Source organism: Pezoporus flaviventris, unplaced genomic scaffold (assembly GCF_033815535.1).
Source record: "Pezoporus flaviventris isolate CSIRO_AGI_PZ_B2104156 unplaced genomic scaffold, CSIRO_AGI_Pfla_v1 ptg000066l, whole genome shotgun sequence".
Classification (NCBI taxonomy): domain Eukaryota; kingdom Metazoa; phylum Chordata; class Aves; order Psittaciformes; family Psittacidae; genus Pezoporus; species Pezoporus flaviventris.
In genome coordinates, this window is record NW_026892614.1 from 17934697 (window position 1) to 17948426 (window position 13730).

The 13730-nt window shown below is 44.1% G+C and overlaps 1 protein-coding gene across 11 annotated transcripts in view; it reads right to left on the bottom strand.

Moving 5' to 3' along the window:
• Window positions 1-1387, bottom strand: part of QKI (QKI, KH domain containing RNA binding) — a 157000-nt gene extending 155613 nt beyond the window's left edge. For all 11 annotated transcript variants that reach the window (XR_009746585.1, XM_061471410.1, XM_061471406.1 and 8 more), the window contains exon 1: window positions 638-1387. Coding sequence is in view for 10 of the 11 variants with exons in the window: in XM_061471410.1 (XP_061327394.1) it covers window positions 638-779 (142 nt within the window). In the remaining variant the exon portion in view is untranslated. The remainder of the gene's footprint in view (window positions 1-637) is intronic.
• Between the last annotated feature and the right edge of the window lie 12343 nt (window positions 1388-13730).

Below are 13730 nucleotides of genomic sequence, written 5' to 3' on the forward strand. Positions count from 1 at the left end.
CAGCTTCCAGAACAGCCAAATCTCGAAACCAAACACTCTCCTCCCCCCCCCCCTTTCCCCCCGCCCGGGGCCCTCCGACCGGGCCGCGGGCCGCTCCCCGAGGGGCGCCGCGCAGGACCCCACTACCCGCCAGCCAGCCTTTCCCCTCCTCCCTGCCTTCCCCCAGAGCGCATTCCTGAGCTCCTCTCCTCGCTCCCTCCCTCCCCTCGGTAGTTACCCTTCCCCCGGTTTTAGGAAAGGGTGCGGAGAAGGGAAGGAAAGAAAAGAAAAAAACAAGAGGGAGCACCCGCCCCACACCCCGGGATCGCGGGGAGCCGTGCGGCCAGGGCTGCCTCTTCCCCTCCAACCCGTTCAGCGAGTCCCCCGGCACCACACGGCAGCGGCCAGGGCGGGGAGAACCCACACTTCCCCTTTGTTTTAAGCTCCCCATCCCGGGGGGCGGGGGGGGAGCGGGGTGCGGGGCAAGAGCGTGAGGAGTGCAGCGGGGAGAGCGAAACAGGCCCCAGGCTGCCCCCAGCCAACCGGCTGGGGCCGGGTGCCGAGCGGGATCCCGGGAGCGGCGCGGAGGCCCGGGGCGGGGGGGAGGCAGGGCCGGGCGGCGGAGCGGGGGAGGGGACGGCCAAGCGAGCGCTTTTACCTTCGTCCAGCAGCCTCTCGAGGTGGTTGAAGATCCCGCAGAAGTTGGGGAGGCTGCTCATCAGCTTCTTGTCGTTCATCAGCTGCATCAGGTAATCGGGGCTCGGCTTCGGCTTCTCCTTGGTTTCCATTTCCCCAACCATATTCCAAGCCCGCGCAGAGACGGCGAGCGCCCGCAGCAGCTCCGCCGAGCAACGCGACCGCGGCACGGGGCGCCCGGCTGGATCCGGGCGGGCGGGGAGGCGGTGGGGGAGGGGAGGGGGCGGGGAGGGGAGCTTCCCCGAGGAAGGAGGAGGAGGAGGATTCAAATCCGGAGACAAACGCAGCCCCGACGCCGAGTCCGAGGGAACGACAAAAAAGAGGAAACTCGATAGAAACCCCCGTGCGGGCTGCGCCCTCCTCGCTGGGCACAAGGACCCGCCGCCGCCGCTTCCCTGCTCCGTGCGCCCTCGGCCGGCGCAGTCCTCGGTGTGTCCCCCCTCCTCTTCCTCCCGCGCACACACACGCCGAGCCCGGCTTCTCCTCTCCGCGCTGCCCCCTGTCTCCGCGGCGGGGGAGGGAAGCGACGAGTGGGGCGGGCGGGCGCTACTGCCGCTTCCAAGGAGCAGCCGCCGGTGTCTCTCCGCTGTTGCCGCCGCCGCCGCTGTTGTTGCCGCCGCGCTGCGCCTGGCGTGTCCTCCGCTCCGCCTCGCGCCCGCCCGCCCTCCCGCCGCCGCCTGTGGCTGGTGAGAATCAGCCCCGCCGCCGCCTCCTCACTTCTCCTCAGTTCGCTCCGGAGTTCGCTTCAGTTCAGGCTGCGCTGCCAGCAGCAGCAGCGGCGGCGGCGGCGGCAGGAGGGGCGGGGACGTGCCGGGGGCGGTCCCGAGGCGGGGCAAACGTTACTCGGTGGTGGCGGCAGCGCCGCTTGGCGGAGCTAACGGTCACTCCCTCTCCGGTCCGGGGGCGTCAACGCGGCACGGGGGCACACCGCGGGGCGCAAGGGGCCTTTATCTCTTCTCAACCCCCTACTCCCCGCCGACCACTCCCCGTTCTGAGCGTGTGCTCGCGGACAGGCGGCGCAGGCGCGCAGCGTCATGTGCGGCTCCCGCGCGCCTCCCCCCCGCCGCCGCGCGGACGCACGGCTCGCGCACGGAACTCTTCTAAACAAAGTCGCGCTGTTCGCCTCCTCCACGCCTGGGAGGGGGAGGCGGGCGGTGCCGGGTCACGTGACCTTCCCCCCCCAGGAGGCGGGGGCAGCCTCGCCGAGGCGGGAGGACGCGCGCGCGTGTGCGCTTGCTGTTTACAACGCGGCCGCGGTCTCGCGCGGCGGACGGCGTTTGGCGGCGCTGGCGGCGACGCGCATGCGTGTGCGGGCGGGGCGGTGCCAGGAGCGGTTCGTAGTCAGTAGCGGGGCCGCGGGGTGGGGGAGCTGGGGAGGTTTTTGCAGGAGGGTGAGGGGAAGCGGAGGTGTCTGTTTGTTTCTCCGCTCTCTTGTCGGCTGTCGGCCCGAGCCCGTGTGCCGCGGGAGCGGCGTAATGACAGCCTTTGATACAGAGGGGCATAGAGTGGGCTGAGGGTTGGCCGCCGCCGGGGCTGGAGGAGAACCGCAGGCGGTGGTCGTACGCCCGACCCCGGAGCAACGACGGTGGTCCCCAGTGCCCCAGTCGGGCAGTCAGTGTCAGATCCGGGTGCCGGTCGCGGCGCTGCCTTCCTGCCCGAGCCTCGTCAGCAGGCAGTTAGTCTCTCTCTTTGCTTACAGGGCAGCGCCGTGTTTGGGGGTCAGCCGAGATTTGTTTGACGGGTTTGGATGGGAGACGTGATGGGAGCAGCAGCGTCCGGCAACCAGAACCAAAATTAACGCGCTCCATCCACTGTAGTCGCGGAAGCAAAGCAGCGCGACGCGGTTGCTTGTACGTATTTCTCCTTCCCCGTGCAGCTACTCGGTGTTGCTTGATTTTTATTACTTAGGAGGTCGTCAGAAAGCGTCAGTTGAGATTTTCATTAGCTTGGTAGAGCTTGTGTTGTAAAGCTATGTAAAAATAATTGTTTGGTTTAATTCGTTGAAAACAGCTATTTTTAATGGGACTAAGTATGAAGTTTAGCTATTGTCTGATCTGTAAAAAAAAATAAAATATTTTCATACATACTACACGGTATTTGGAGAAACTTTATGTATTAGATAAATTGCAGTGAGCAATGCTTCCAAAACTAAAAAGGTGCAGACATGCCATGTTGACAGTTGTACAGTTTCATTGGTATTGTCAAACCGTACTATTCTGTTTTTCTTGAAAGATGTACATTGACAAAACGTAAAGAACATGTAGTTCTCATAATAGTAAAAATGCCTTGGCCTATTGCATTCCTTTTAGTGTTTATTGTATTTTTTCCCTTTTAAACACGCAAACTCATTATTTGGATATGAGAGTTACAGCTGCATTTCAGGGAGTTCTTTACATTAGACATAAAAGGCTTATGTAAGATGAGTCTGATTTATTGCTTCTGTCATTTTAGCAAAGAAAGAGTAGCAGTGTTACAAACCATTTTGTATAATGCAGATTTTTAGTCCATTAATAGCGTGACCAAAGCACACTGCAGCATGGCTATGGGTGATGAAACAGTACAGTTCCTATTTATTAACAAGGTTTTTCTTTTTCAATCTCGTTTCAAAATGCTAAAACACAACCTTATATGCTTAACAAAATTGCCATTGTTTTATTTATCATAGATCAGTCTGAAAGGTGATGCTATTTTGGAGCCCTTTATTTGCTTATTTTTAGCCAGTGACTGAAGGCTCTTTTTAACACTGAGAAAACTTGCTATCAAAACCTTCACTCCGATAAAGGGCATCTTTGAGAGCAGGCTTTCATCTTAAAATTAGATGAACTTAGATAATTTTAGAATAATTGTTGTGGACTGCTGATTTGCACAGTAAAAATAGCATAAGGAGACTTTTTTCAGCAGCTTTGGTGCAGCTGCTCCCATACCACCTCATTATTGCTTCCTGCACATAAAGTGCTTCCAGTGCTTGCAGTTGTCTTACCTACTAATAGGAACAATATATCTTATCCTAAGCTATTTTGTACTCGTTTACCAGAGAATAAGCTGGTGCAAACCAGCAGTTATTGAGGAATTACTCTGTGACTCCTCTGTGTTAATCAGAATTATTTTCTGAGTCTGAACTTTACAGAAATTGAGGCAACGCTATGTGCTGAAGCTGCCCACAGAATTGGGCGTAAATGACTTACTTAAGAAAAATTCTCATTCTTGCTTTTTCCATAAATACCTCAAGACTTTGAATTCAAATAATGGGGAAAAAATATTGGAAAAGCCAAATGCTTTACCAAAGTGTAGATAACACACTATTTGTTTTACGTAAGTAAGTCAGTATGATATCCTTCATCATCAATTATACAGCAAAAACAAAAACGCTACCTAAAAGCCCCTCTCAGCATACCTTCCAGTCTTCTCTCTGCCTCTACCTTCCCACACTGTAACATCCCAGGAAAGGGTGTTTTAAGAGTGTGTGGGAGACAAAAGTTGAATTAGTTCTGGTTAAAGAGCTGCGAGAAGGGTATATCTTTCGTCAGGAGTGCTGTGTTTACAGCCTGATGTACAGAGGCACTAGAAATACTCTTGTACTATACAGAACTTCCCCATGGGGGAAGAAAAGGGGGGGGGGGGGGGGGAGGCGGGGAAACATGGAACTAGGTGAACGTACCCTGTGGGTAAGGGGAAGAGTTTCTGTGGTATTGATGTTAAGGATGGGAGGGAGGATGGTTGATTTGTTTCGAGGTAACTTAGTGGTGATGTAAGGGTCTTTAGTAACTACCCAGCACCTTAATTTCTGTCTGGACACAAGCAGAAGTCCCTCTTATGCTTTTGTCTAGGTAGCCCTTCTTGTATCATGTAACCTGTAGTATTCTCCAGCGGCTGCTCTTTTAAGATGACGTTTTATTGCATTAATGTAATCTTGAAGTAAGAAAAATTATGATAATGACAGCAGCAGCCTCTGTATATTACAGTAAAAGCCTGCAATGATCATAAAAAGCAAATTCAATTACTGCTATAATGTTCATAGCTGATAGCACCTTGGGAAATAGGAGAGCTTAAGGCTGATGGCTACTGGGAAGCATACGCTTAAGTTAAAGTATTGTCTGTTGTTTCCAGCATCTCTGTTGACCACATCATGGGTGTATACAGTAGGGTGTTATCAGCCTTTAGCAGTGCTTCCTCTTACAGGAAGATACCAGTGTGCTATACTACTACTCTTTAGCGAAAGAAGCAATTCTTCCTTACCCATTGCAGTCCCTCAAGAAAAAACATACTGTGTTTGTGATTCAGCATTGAGTCATTCATGATGGACAAGATTGTAGCTGCTGTAAGAGTAATGCAGCAGTCAGACGTAGCCACTACCAGGTGAACATCTGAAATTCATTCATCTCTGCAAAGTGATTAACACTTGAACAAAGTAAGGTCTAGAGCTAGACTGAAAAATCTCAAGAACCAGTTGCATTGAAATTCTGTGATGTGTCTGACAAGAAAAACATACTTTCTTTGACATTAAGCCAAGCCGACAGATAACTTTTCAAACAGAAGCCACAGTAGTGCATCATTCAAAGTAATAAGCAGACAGCAGTGTCTGCTTAGTCTAAAAAGGGGGATTTGAGTGTCGTGTATAATCTTGGAAGAGACAAGGCCTAAATTTCTCCTCTACTGATGCTAAGCAATTGCTGAAGAAGTGGAAGATATGGGTTTTAACCCACCTTAGTCTGCAAGGATTCAGATTTTTATCTTTTATACTTAACTTCAAGCTGTACAGCAACTGTGAAGAGGGGTATAGTAACCCACAGTATCAATCCTGTTAAAACCCTGAGGTTGGAATAAGTACGTACTTTGGTACCTTTGCTTTTTTTCCAACCCTAACTATTCTGTGATTCTATGGTAAGGTATGTACCCCATATACCTGAAGCTACTGTGACAAGCTACTCCGAGACAGGTAGGATGGAGGGGCCTAAATTCTGCTTAATAAAATATGACGCATTTTGTTTGACCCTGTAATAAGGGAAAGCATCAGCATCTCTGTTGGACTTCACGTCATCTAACTACCAATTCACCACAGATACGCACGGAAAAGGTATGACTCAATACATAGTTGAATGTTTTACATCAGTGTTCAAGATTGATGTAGATAGTATTTTTAAGTGGGAAGTTTCCATGGATGTGTAATCTCTGTACATGCTGTTTCTTTATGGACTACTATATAGACTTTTCTTCAGCAAAGACAAGCATCTGAGCAACAAGAAAAGGTGTGTGTCTAGAGATGGTGCTAGTTCTGCTAGGCTCCCAAGAAATCTCTCTGGATTAAGAACAAAGTTTAGATTGGTTTAATTTCACATTCTTCAGTAGGAGATGAAAATGAAGTCTCATGTTTGCCAGTTTTACTATGATATTACTTTACTAAGAAAGGCAGAAAATGGTGAGAAGGAGGGGAGGAAAAGAAAAGCAATCCAAGAAAGCATAGAAAAGAAAAAAAAATGCCAGCAATTAGAGAGAAAATTAAACTGAGGTACTACACTGAAAACATAAAATTTACCAACTTTATCATCTCATTCATAAGAACACAAATTTAAAACCTTGAGGGAAAAAATAACCTAATCATTCACAGAACATATTTGAGTCCCGTATTTTGAAGGTATATTTTACCTCTAAGCTCATGAACTTCTCTATATCTTGTAATTTATAAACACTGGCATTGGTTTTATGCATTTTACTACTGGATCATGGGAAATCGATATTCTTACTAGCTTGCTAAAAGAAGCCAAGTACTTTCTTGAAATACACTGTGAACATTTCCATCCATGTTTTTAATCCCTTGCACAGTCCTATAGCTTCAGACAGTGTGCTTGATACTACCCTTTCCATCTGTACTACAGTAGCTATACAGCTCTCAGCTTGCATAGGGGAGAATTTCAAATGTCTTCTGGCCTTTCCATTTTGGAGAACTCATGGAAACACTACATGAGTCAGCCTGTGCCATGCATTGCAGAAGTGGAATTAGCAGTGAGTGTGTATTACTGCAAGTGTTACCTAGCTCTGTGGAGGTACTGAATTGACCATTGCTAAATACAGTATCCCAAATCTTGTGCCATCTTTGTTGGCATTTGTAGGCTGGTACATCATAAGTCCCTATTTGTCACAAAAGCTCAAAGGACAATTGGTAAAACATAACTCTTGGGTTCAGAGCAGAAATGTGGGTTTCTGGGTTGTTAACTAATTGAAGAGCTCTAACGCATTTTGAGCTATGGTAACTTCATACAAGATCGTATGATTGTACCCAGCTAATACTGCATCTGGTTATTATTTGAGTTCACTGCTTGATTACAGTAAGTCATAGTTACAAGTTTACAAGCACAATGAAGAATGGAATTCACTTGCCTTATGGTATTCCACTTGAACCTCCAGAAGGTCCCTTTTCTTTTGTAGTTCTTGTGTAACGTTTACCAGCTCTGTGCAGATGTTTCTTACACCTTTTGGATGTGTGGAGTGGCCACAGTGAACTATTGATCAGTCAGCTGAATCTCACTGTAAGCATGCAGAAACATTTCTCTATTAACCACTTTGGCTCTCAGAATAGTCTCAGCGACAGCTTGGGTACAGGATTTTCACAAGAACTAAATGACTCTATTGAAGGTCATGTGGTCATTCCCTAGTTTTGGCTTTCAGAAGTGTGGTTGGTATTATTTTACCTTCATCAAGCCCACTGTTTTGGATAGACCACAAAGTAGAGGAGTAAGGCAAGAGTCTAAGAAGTTCACTATGATGTAATCACTCTGGTTTAGATATAATGGTCTGATAAAAAAAAATCACAGCAGCTAAATTTGAAGTGTGTGGAAATGGCACTTCTAAGCTGCTGGCCATCTCTCAAATTCTCATTAATTTTTATTACTGTTCCTAGTTGAAATGTTTCATGTTTGGGCTCTGATTGTGACTGAAATATAGGGAAGGGAAACATGATGCATTTCCTGTAGATTCAAATTACTTTTGTACAGATCCAGTTCACATGAGTCTAGGTATTCCTGTTCATTTAGAACATGAGAAGTTTCCATGTACATGTTAAAACTTTTCTTACAACTTCTAGAAGTTTTTAAGGCCTCTTTACTTAACAAGCAGCTTTATATTATGGAATTTATTGTATCATTCATAAATAAAGATGATCCTTGAAATGTTAACATCTCTTATTGTGTTTGTTTAAAAATACTATTCATGGGCAGTTTTCCTTAACTTTCAGATATTTACATAACTTGTCAAAGGTTATTACACTTACACTGATGGCAGGTTGTTTTTTTACAGAGCAGGTATGACAGTTGCGTCTCTTTTTTGTACACTCGCATGCCCTCTGCACACCCCAAATCCTGATAGGACTGAAGAACTGTTACCATATCATCTTAAGGATTAGAGAAATGCAAAAATAAGTTTCCCATAGAGTATAGTCTGCTATCTAGTTTGCATAACAGTACTGTTTTGTTGTGCACTAGCAGATGAATAGTCTGGTTTGACAATATGCTCAAAACCGCAGCAGGTTGTGGCAGGAAATACAGATTTAAGGCAAGGCAGGAAAAAAGTTATCTTGAATTTTTGTAATTCTGTTTTGATTAAAGAATGTTAGCATGAGAATGGGATTTAAGTAATCCAAATTGGGCAGCCTTCCTTCTTTCTACCCTGGAAAGGCCTGGAAACTCCCTGTTAGTTGAGAAGCTGGCAAACCACTTCTCTGTTAGAAAGGGAGAGATGATGTTGTTTGGCTTAAAGCATTTCCCCATCTCTGGAATTTTTCTACTTACTTTTGAAAAGTCATGATGTAGCTAATCAGACGGGTTATTTTCATGCCAGAAGGTGGTTTTCCCCCTAGCAAGTCAATTAAAGTATACATCCCTACTTCAGGTTTCCTTCCAGGTAGTCTATTAATAGCTATCCATCTGATCCATCATTACTAGAGGCATAATTGATCTTTTGTCCCATTTCAAAGTTTGTATGCACCTGTCTTACAGGTTAGTAGTGAAATCGATTATCCCTCTGGCTACAGATTCATCTTGGTGCTTCATTAGAAGTTTGTCAGCATAGGTGGAGTCATTTGTGTTAGATTGACAACAGGTGATTAGTGAGGGAGTCATAGCAGCTTGCATGCTCAGGCTTGTACCTTGATGCTACATTGATAATGTTCACTGTTTTGCTCCAGTTATAGGGGTTTGGGAGGTCTAGTAACAAAAAACACCAACCAACCAACAGAAAACAGCTCTTTGCGTTTAAGGAGGAGACTGAAATAGATACTAATTTGAAAAAAAGTATATACTTGGATTTTTCTGTTATAACAAGTACAAAAAAGAAGTAAGACAAGTGACTATTATGTGACTAAAATGATCATTTTGCATATCGTATTGATGTAATTCTCCTATAATTCAATTCATATGATTGGTGTGGAGCTTGATTAATCAAATTACAGTATTTCAGTCTAAATTTGTCCTCACAACAACCAAAAAACTGTTCTTTTGACTGCCTATGCTCAAGAATTATGTGCAAAATCATTGTTTGTATCTTAATTACAGACTATACTGGTTAGTGACCTTTATGTCCTTTTGGTTGAAAAGGATACCTAAGCACAGTCATCGTAGATCACAAGTCATTCATGTAGGTGGTGTGATGTAATCCTTCAATATGAATTTGATCTCAGATCATGAAATAAAACATAATTATTGAACGTATTACTTTTTTTTTAATAAAAGTGAAAAAAAAAACCCACCAAAATACAGAATTCCATGTGTGGATTTGAACTAGATGGTCTCAAGAAGTCCCTTCCAACCTAAACAATTCTGTGACTGTTCAATTATGAAAATACATTGAATACAAAGTTTTATTAATGTTCTGGGTTGTTTTTTTTTCCTGTAATTTAGAATTTTTGATGGTGGTTGTTGGACATAGTGGAGTTGTATATATAAATATATACAGCACTTGGTCCAAATTGCAGTCTTGTAGCTGTGCAGCAGATAATATGCTTTAAGCTACATTGTGATCTCATTACCTCTTGTTCATTGTAAATTACATAAACCCGGTTTTCATATAACCTGCTTGCCCTTTTATGTGCATGTATGTCAGCATATAGACCACAAGCAAGTAGAAACATTTAGAGAAATTTCTGCAGCTTCCGAAACGTGAGATATTTTGGTTCTCCTCTTGAAAAATTACACGATAGAACAAAACTAGGAAGAAAGCACGCACGTCCTTTGCAGCGTTGTCTTTGCAAAAGTAGTCTGTTGGGTCATGCGCAGAAAGCAGCCAAGCAGTGAGACTGAGATTGTATTGACAAGAACAAGATGAATGGCCCCCTGGAGACTACAGGGTTTGTATGCTCATTTCCACCATCTTTTCATCCTTTTGTACCCCCTTTCAGTTCATATGCAGATTAATTCAAAGCGAGTCCTCACTAAATACTCTTTTTCACTTTAGTTTTGGAAGGTAGCTGGAGGAGCTAAATATTTATGAGGCTTTTTTCCTCTGGTTTATGATGTACTCTTGTTGAATGTTGAGGAATTACGTTAATGAATGCATGCCTGCACACACAGACACAGAAACCAGGCAAAAGGAAAAAAAAGAAACACACACAAAGCATTGTCAGCTCTAATGTTGGCACTTACTAAAACAGTTCCCATAAAAAAAAATGGGAAAGAGATTTAAAATCCGTTGCCAGGAGAAAAATAAATTGTATGGCTGGGCACAAAAGAAAGAACAAAGTTTCATCTTTGCTTTCCTCAGCTGCAAATGTAACTCTTGTTCAGCTCTGAATAAATTTGAAATAAAACATGTTAATTGAAAAATGAAAGCTTGTCTAAAAAGCCTTAGCTGGATTTGCGTTTTCAGTAATGAAGAAAAGGCAAAGCTTTAATCCTGCACAGGTTTCCTGTAACATCAGTAGTAATAAACGTGATGGTTTTTTTTGTATGGTACCAGGTGCAGTTAAGTATGATTTGAGTTACAAGTCAAATAATTAAATTAAACTCGTTTTGCTATGATTTTGCTAACTTCAGTACATTTATTTAGGAGGGCTAGATTTTATGAGGGTTAGATTTTATGAGACTGGGGGAATTTCTAGAAAGTAAATGGGCGTTTTTTTTAAATTAGGTGGAATATACTGAAATTACAACTAGATGTACTAGAATATAAATTTATTTTCAGAATGGGTAGTTTAAAACTAACTTAAGGAACATGCTTTTTATAGATGGAAGATTATATTGCATTAAAATATTAGAACTGAAATATGGATATATTAATTCTTTTAATACTATGTTGTCAAGAAGTCATCTCTTCAACTTTAATCATCCCTCCTTTCCTTCTGCTTCTTTTTATTTGGTAATGTGCAAGTAGCTGTGGCAGAGAGGGCCCTAAGTTATACAAGTGGAACAGTAAATTAACATTCATGAGATCTTAAAACATGCTTTCATGTTATCATTTAAAAACTTAATCAATTGTAGAGTGTTAACTCAGCTCTTCAGATGTAATAGTATTACACTGTCTAGACTCTATTATTTTTCTTATTTATAATATGCCTATCTGAATTTCATAATAAATATGGTCATTTTTTTATTGTACTTTGTTTTCAAGGTTTCAATTTCATATGTAATTAAATCCAATAAAGCCATCTACATTTAATTGTAAAGTTATTATGATCTTCAGATACTGACTTTGCTATTTTCAGTGACTTTGGCTGTGATAACCAAGGGTTAAGTGCAAGAAATTTTGCTTAGCAGATCCCAAGATACTAAAGTTGCATATAACCTAACAAAAAAAGTAGTATTTGACAACTGAAATTGCATCACTTTTGTTCAGTCTTTCATCCTGTAACCTGCATCTTCTCCCTCTTGCTTGGGTCTTGAGTTCTGGTTGTTTTTTTTTTCTGTAAGTCTGCATTGCCAGTTTTTACCACAGATACAATTCTAGATATTGCTGAAGTACTTAAACCCCTTAAACTTTAAAGTGATCAAAAAAATCTCAGTTTTGCTCTTAACTGGGTAGATTGCACACTTACCTGGACTTACCTGGCCTGAGCAGATTGAAGCACTTCCATGGGATATAAGTGAAATGTAGCTGCACATCTGCATGACTTGCCTCTTTTTGCTTTGGGTAGATTTGCAGAGAGGGGAAGAAGGACTTCCTTCTATAGATACATGTACAGGATGCAGTACATAGTAATAGGTGAATGAAAAAATGCATCAATGGTAAACGTTGGTAGAAAAGAGCAGCAGGCAGACGAGATGTTTCAGTAAGCTTTGAAGAAGGAAGAATTGGAAACGATGAACAGAAAAGCCGGGAAAACACTGAAGAGCGATGTGATAGTAGAGACAGACATAGTGAAAAGCTATGGAGGACAGTAACAAAGTTGACAGATAGCTTGAGTTGCATAGGATTTTTTTTTTTAAGCTCCCTTTTTTTAAAGCTTTTTTTTTTTAAAAAAAAAAGCTCCCTTTAAGCTATTAACATGCTGAAGAGAGGAGGGAAAAAGTGACACACAAGCCAAGGTGATGAAAAGTAGTTTTTAGGGATAATAAAGTTGGATGAATCACAGGCCTAAGTTGGGGAGCAAGTATGTCAGACTCCTGTAAAAGGCCTTAATTTATAACTGGAAAAGTAATGCTTGACCTCATGCTCACCAACAGGGAAGGGCTCATTGAAAATGTGATGCTCCAGGGCAGCCTTGGATGCAGTGATCATGAGATGGTCGAATTTGAGATCCTCAGGACAGTGAGAAGAGCGTGCAGCAAGCTCACTGCCCTGGACTTCAAAGGAGCAGACTTTGGCCTCTTCAGGAACTTGCTTAGTAAGGTTCCATGGGATACAGCCCTAGAGAGCAGAGGGGCCCAAGACTCTTGGTTGATATCCAAGGATCACCTGCTGCAAGCTCAGGAGTGTTGCATCCCAACCAGAAGGAAGTGCAGCAGGAGGGCCAGGAGACCTCCTTGGATGGATAACGAGCTCCTGAGGAAAATTCAATTAAAAAAAGAGGTTTATAATAAGTGGAAGCAAGGACAGGTGGCACGGGAAGAATACAGGGATGTTGTCCGAGAAGCTAGGGACCAGGTTAAGAAAGCTAAGGCCCAGTTAGAATTAAACTTAGCTAGAGGTATTAAAGACAACAGGAAGGGATTCTACAGGTACATAGCAAATAAAAAACAGACTAGGGAGAACGTAGGCCCCCTCAGGAAGCTCTCAGGAGAACTGGCTACACAGGATTTGGAGAAGGCTGAGGTTCTGAATGACTTCTTTGCCTTGGTCTTCACTGCCAAAGGCTCTGACCACACCACCCAAGTCTTGGAAGGCAGATGCAGGGACTGTGAGAATGAAGACCTTGGGCCCACTGTAGGAGAGGAACTGGTTCGAGACCTTCTTAAAAATCTGAACGTGCACAAGTCCATGGGACCTGATGAAATCCATCCACAGGTCCTGAAGGAGCTGGGAAATGCAGTTGCTAAGCCACTGGCCATCATATTTGAGAAATCATGGCAGTCAGGTGAAGTTCCCGATGACTGGAAAAAGGGAAATATAACCCCTATTTTCAAGAAGGGGAAAATGGATGACCCGGGGAATTACAGACCAGTCAGTCTCATCTCTGTGCCTGGCAAAATCTTGGAGCAGATTCTCCTGGAAGGCATGCTAAGGCACATGAAAATCAACAAGGTGCTTGGTGACAGCCAGCATGGCTTCACTAAGGGCAAATCCTGCCTGACCAATTTGGTGGCCTTCTATGATGGGGCTACAGAACTGATGGACAGGGGTAGAGCTGTTGATGTCATCTACCTTGACTTGTGTAGGGCGTTCGACACTGTCCCATATGACATCCTTGTCTCTAAATTGGAGCGACATCAATTTGATGGATGGACCACTCGGGGGTAAAGAACTGGCTGGATGGCCGCACACAAAGAGTTGTGGTCAATGGCTCAATGTCCAGCTGGAGACCAGTAACGAGTGGTGTCCCTCAGGGATCGGTGTTGGGACCGGTCTTGTTCAACATCTTCATCACTGACATGGACAGTGGGATTGAGTGCGCCCTCAGCAAGTTTGCCGATGAC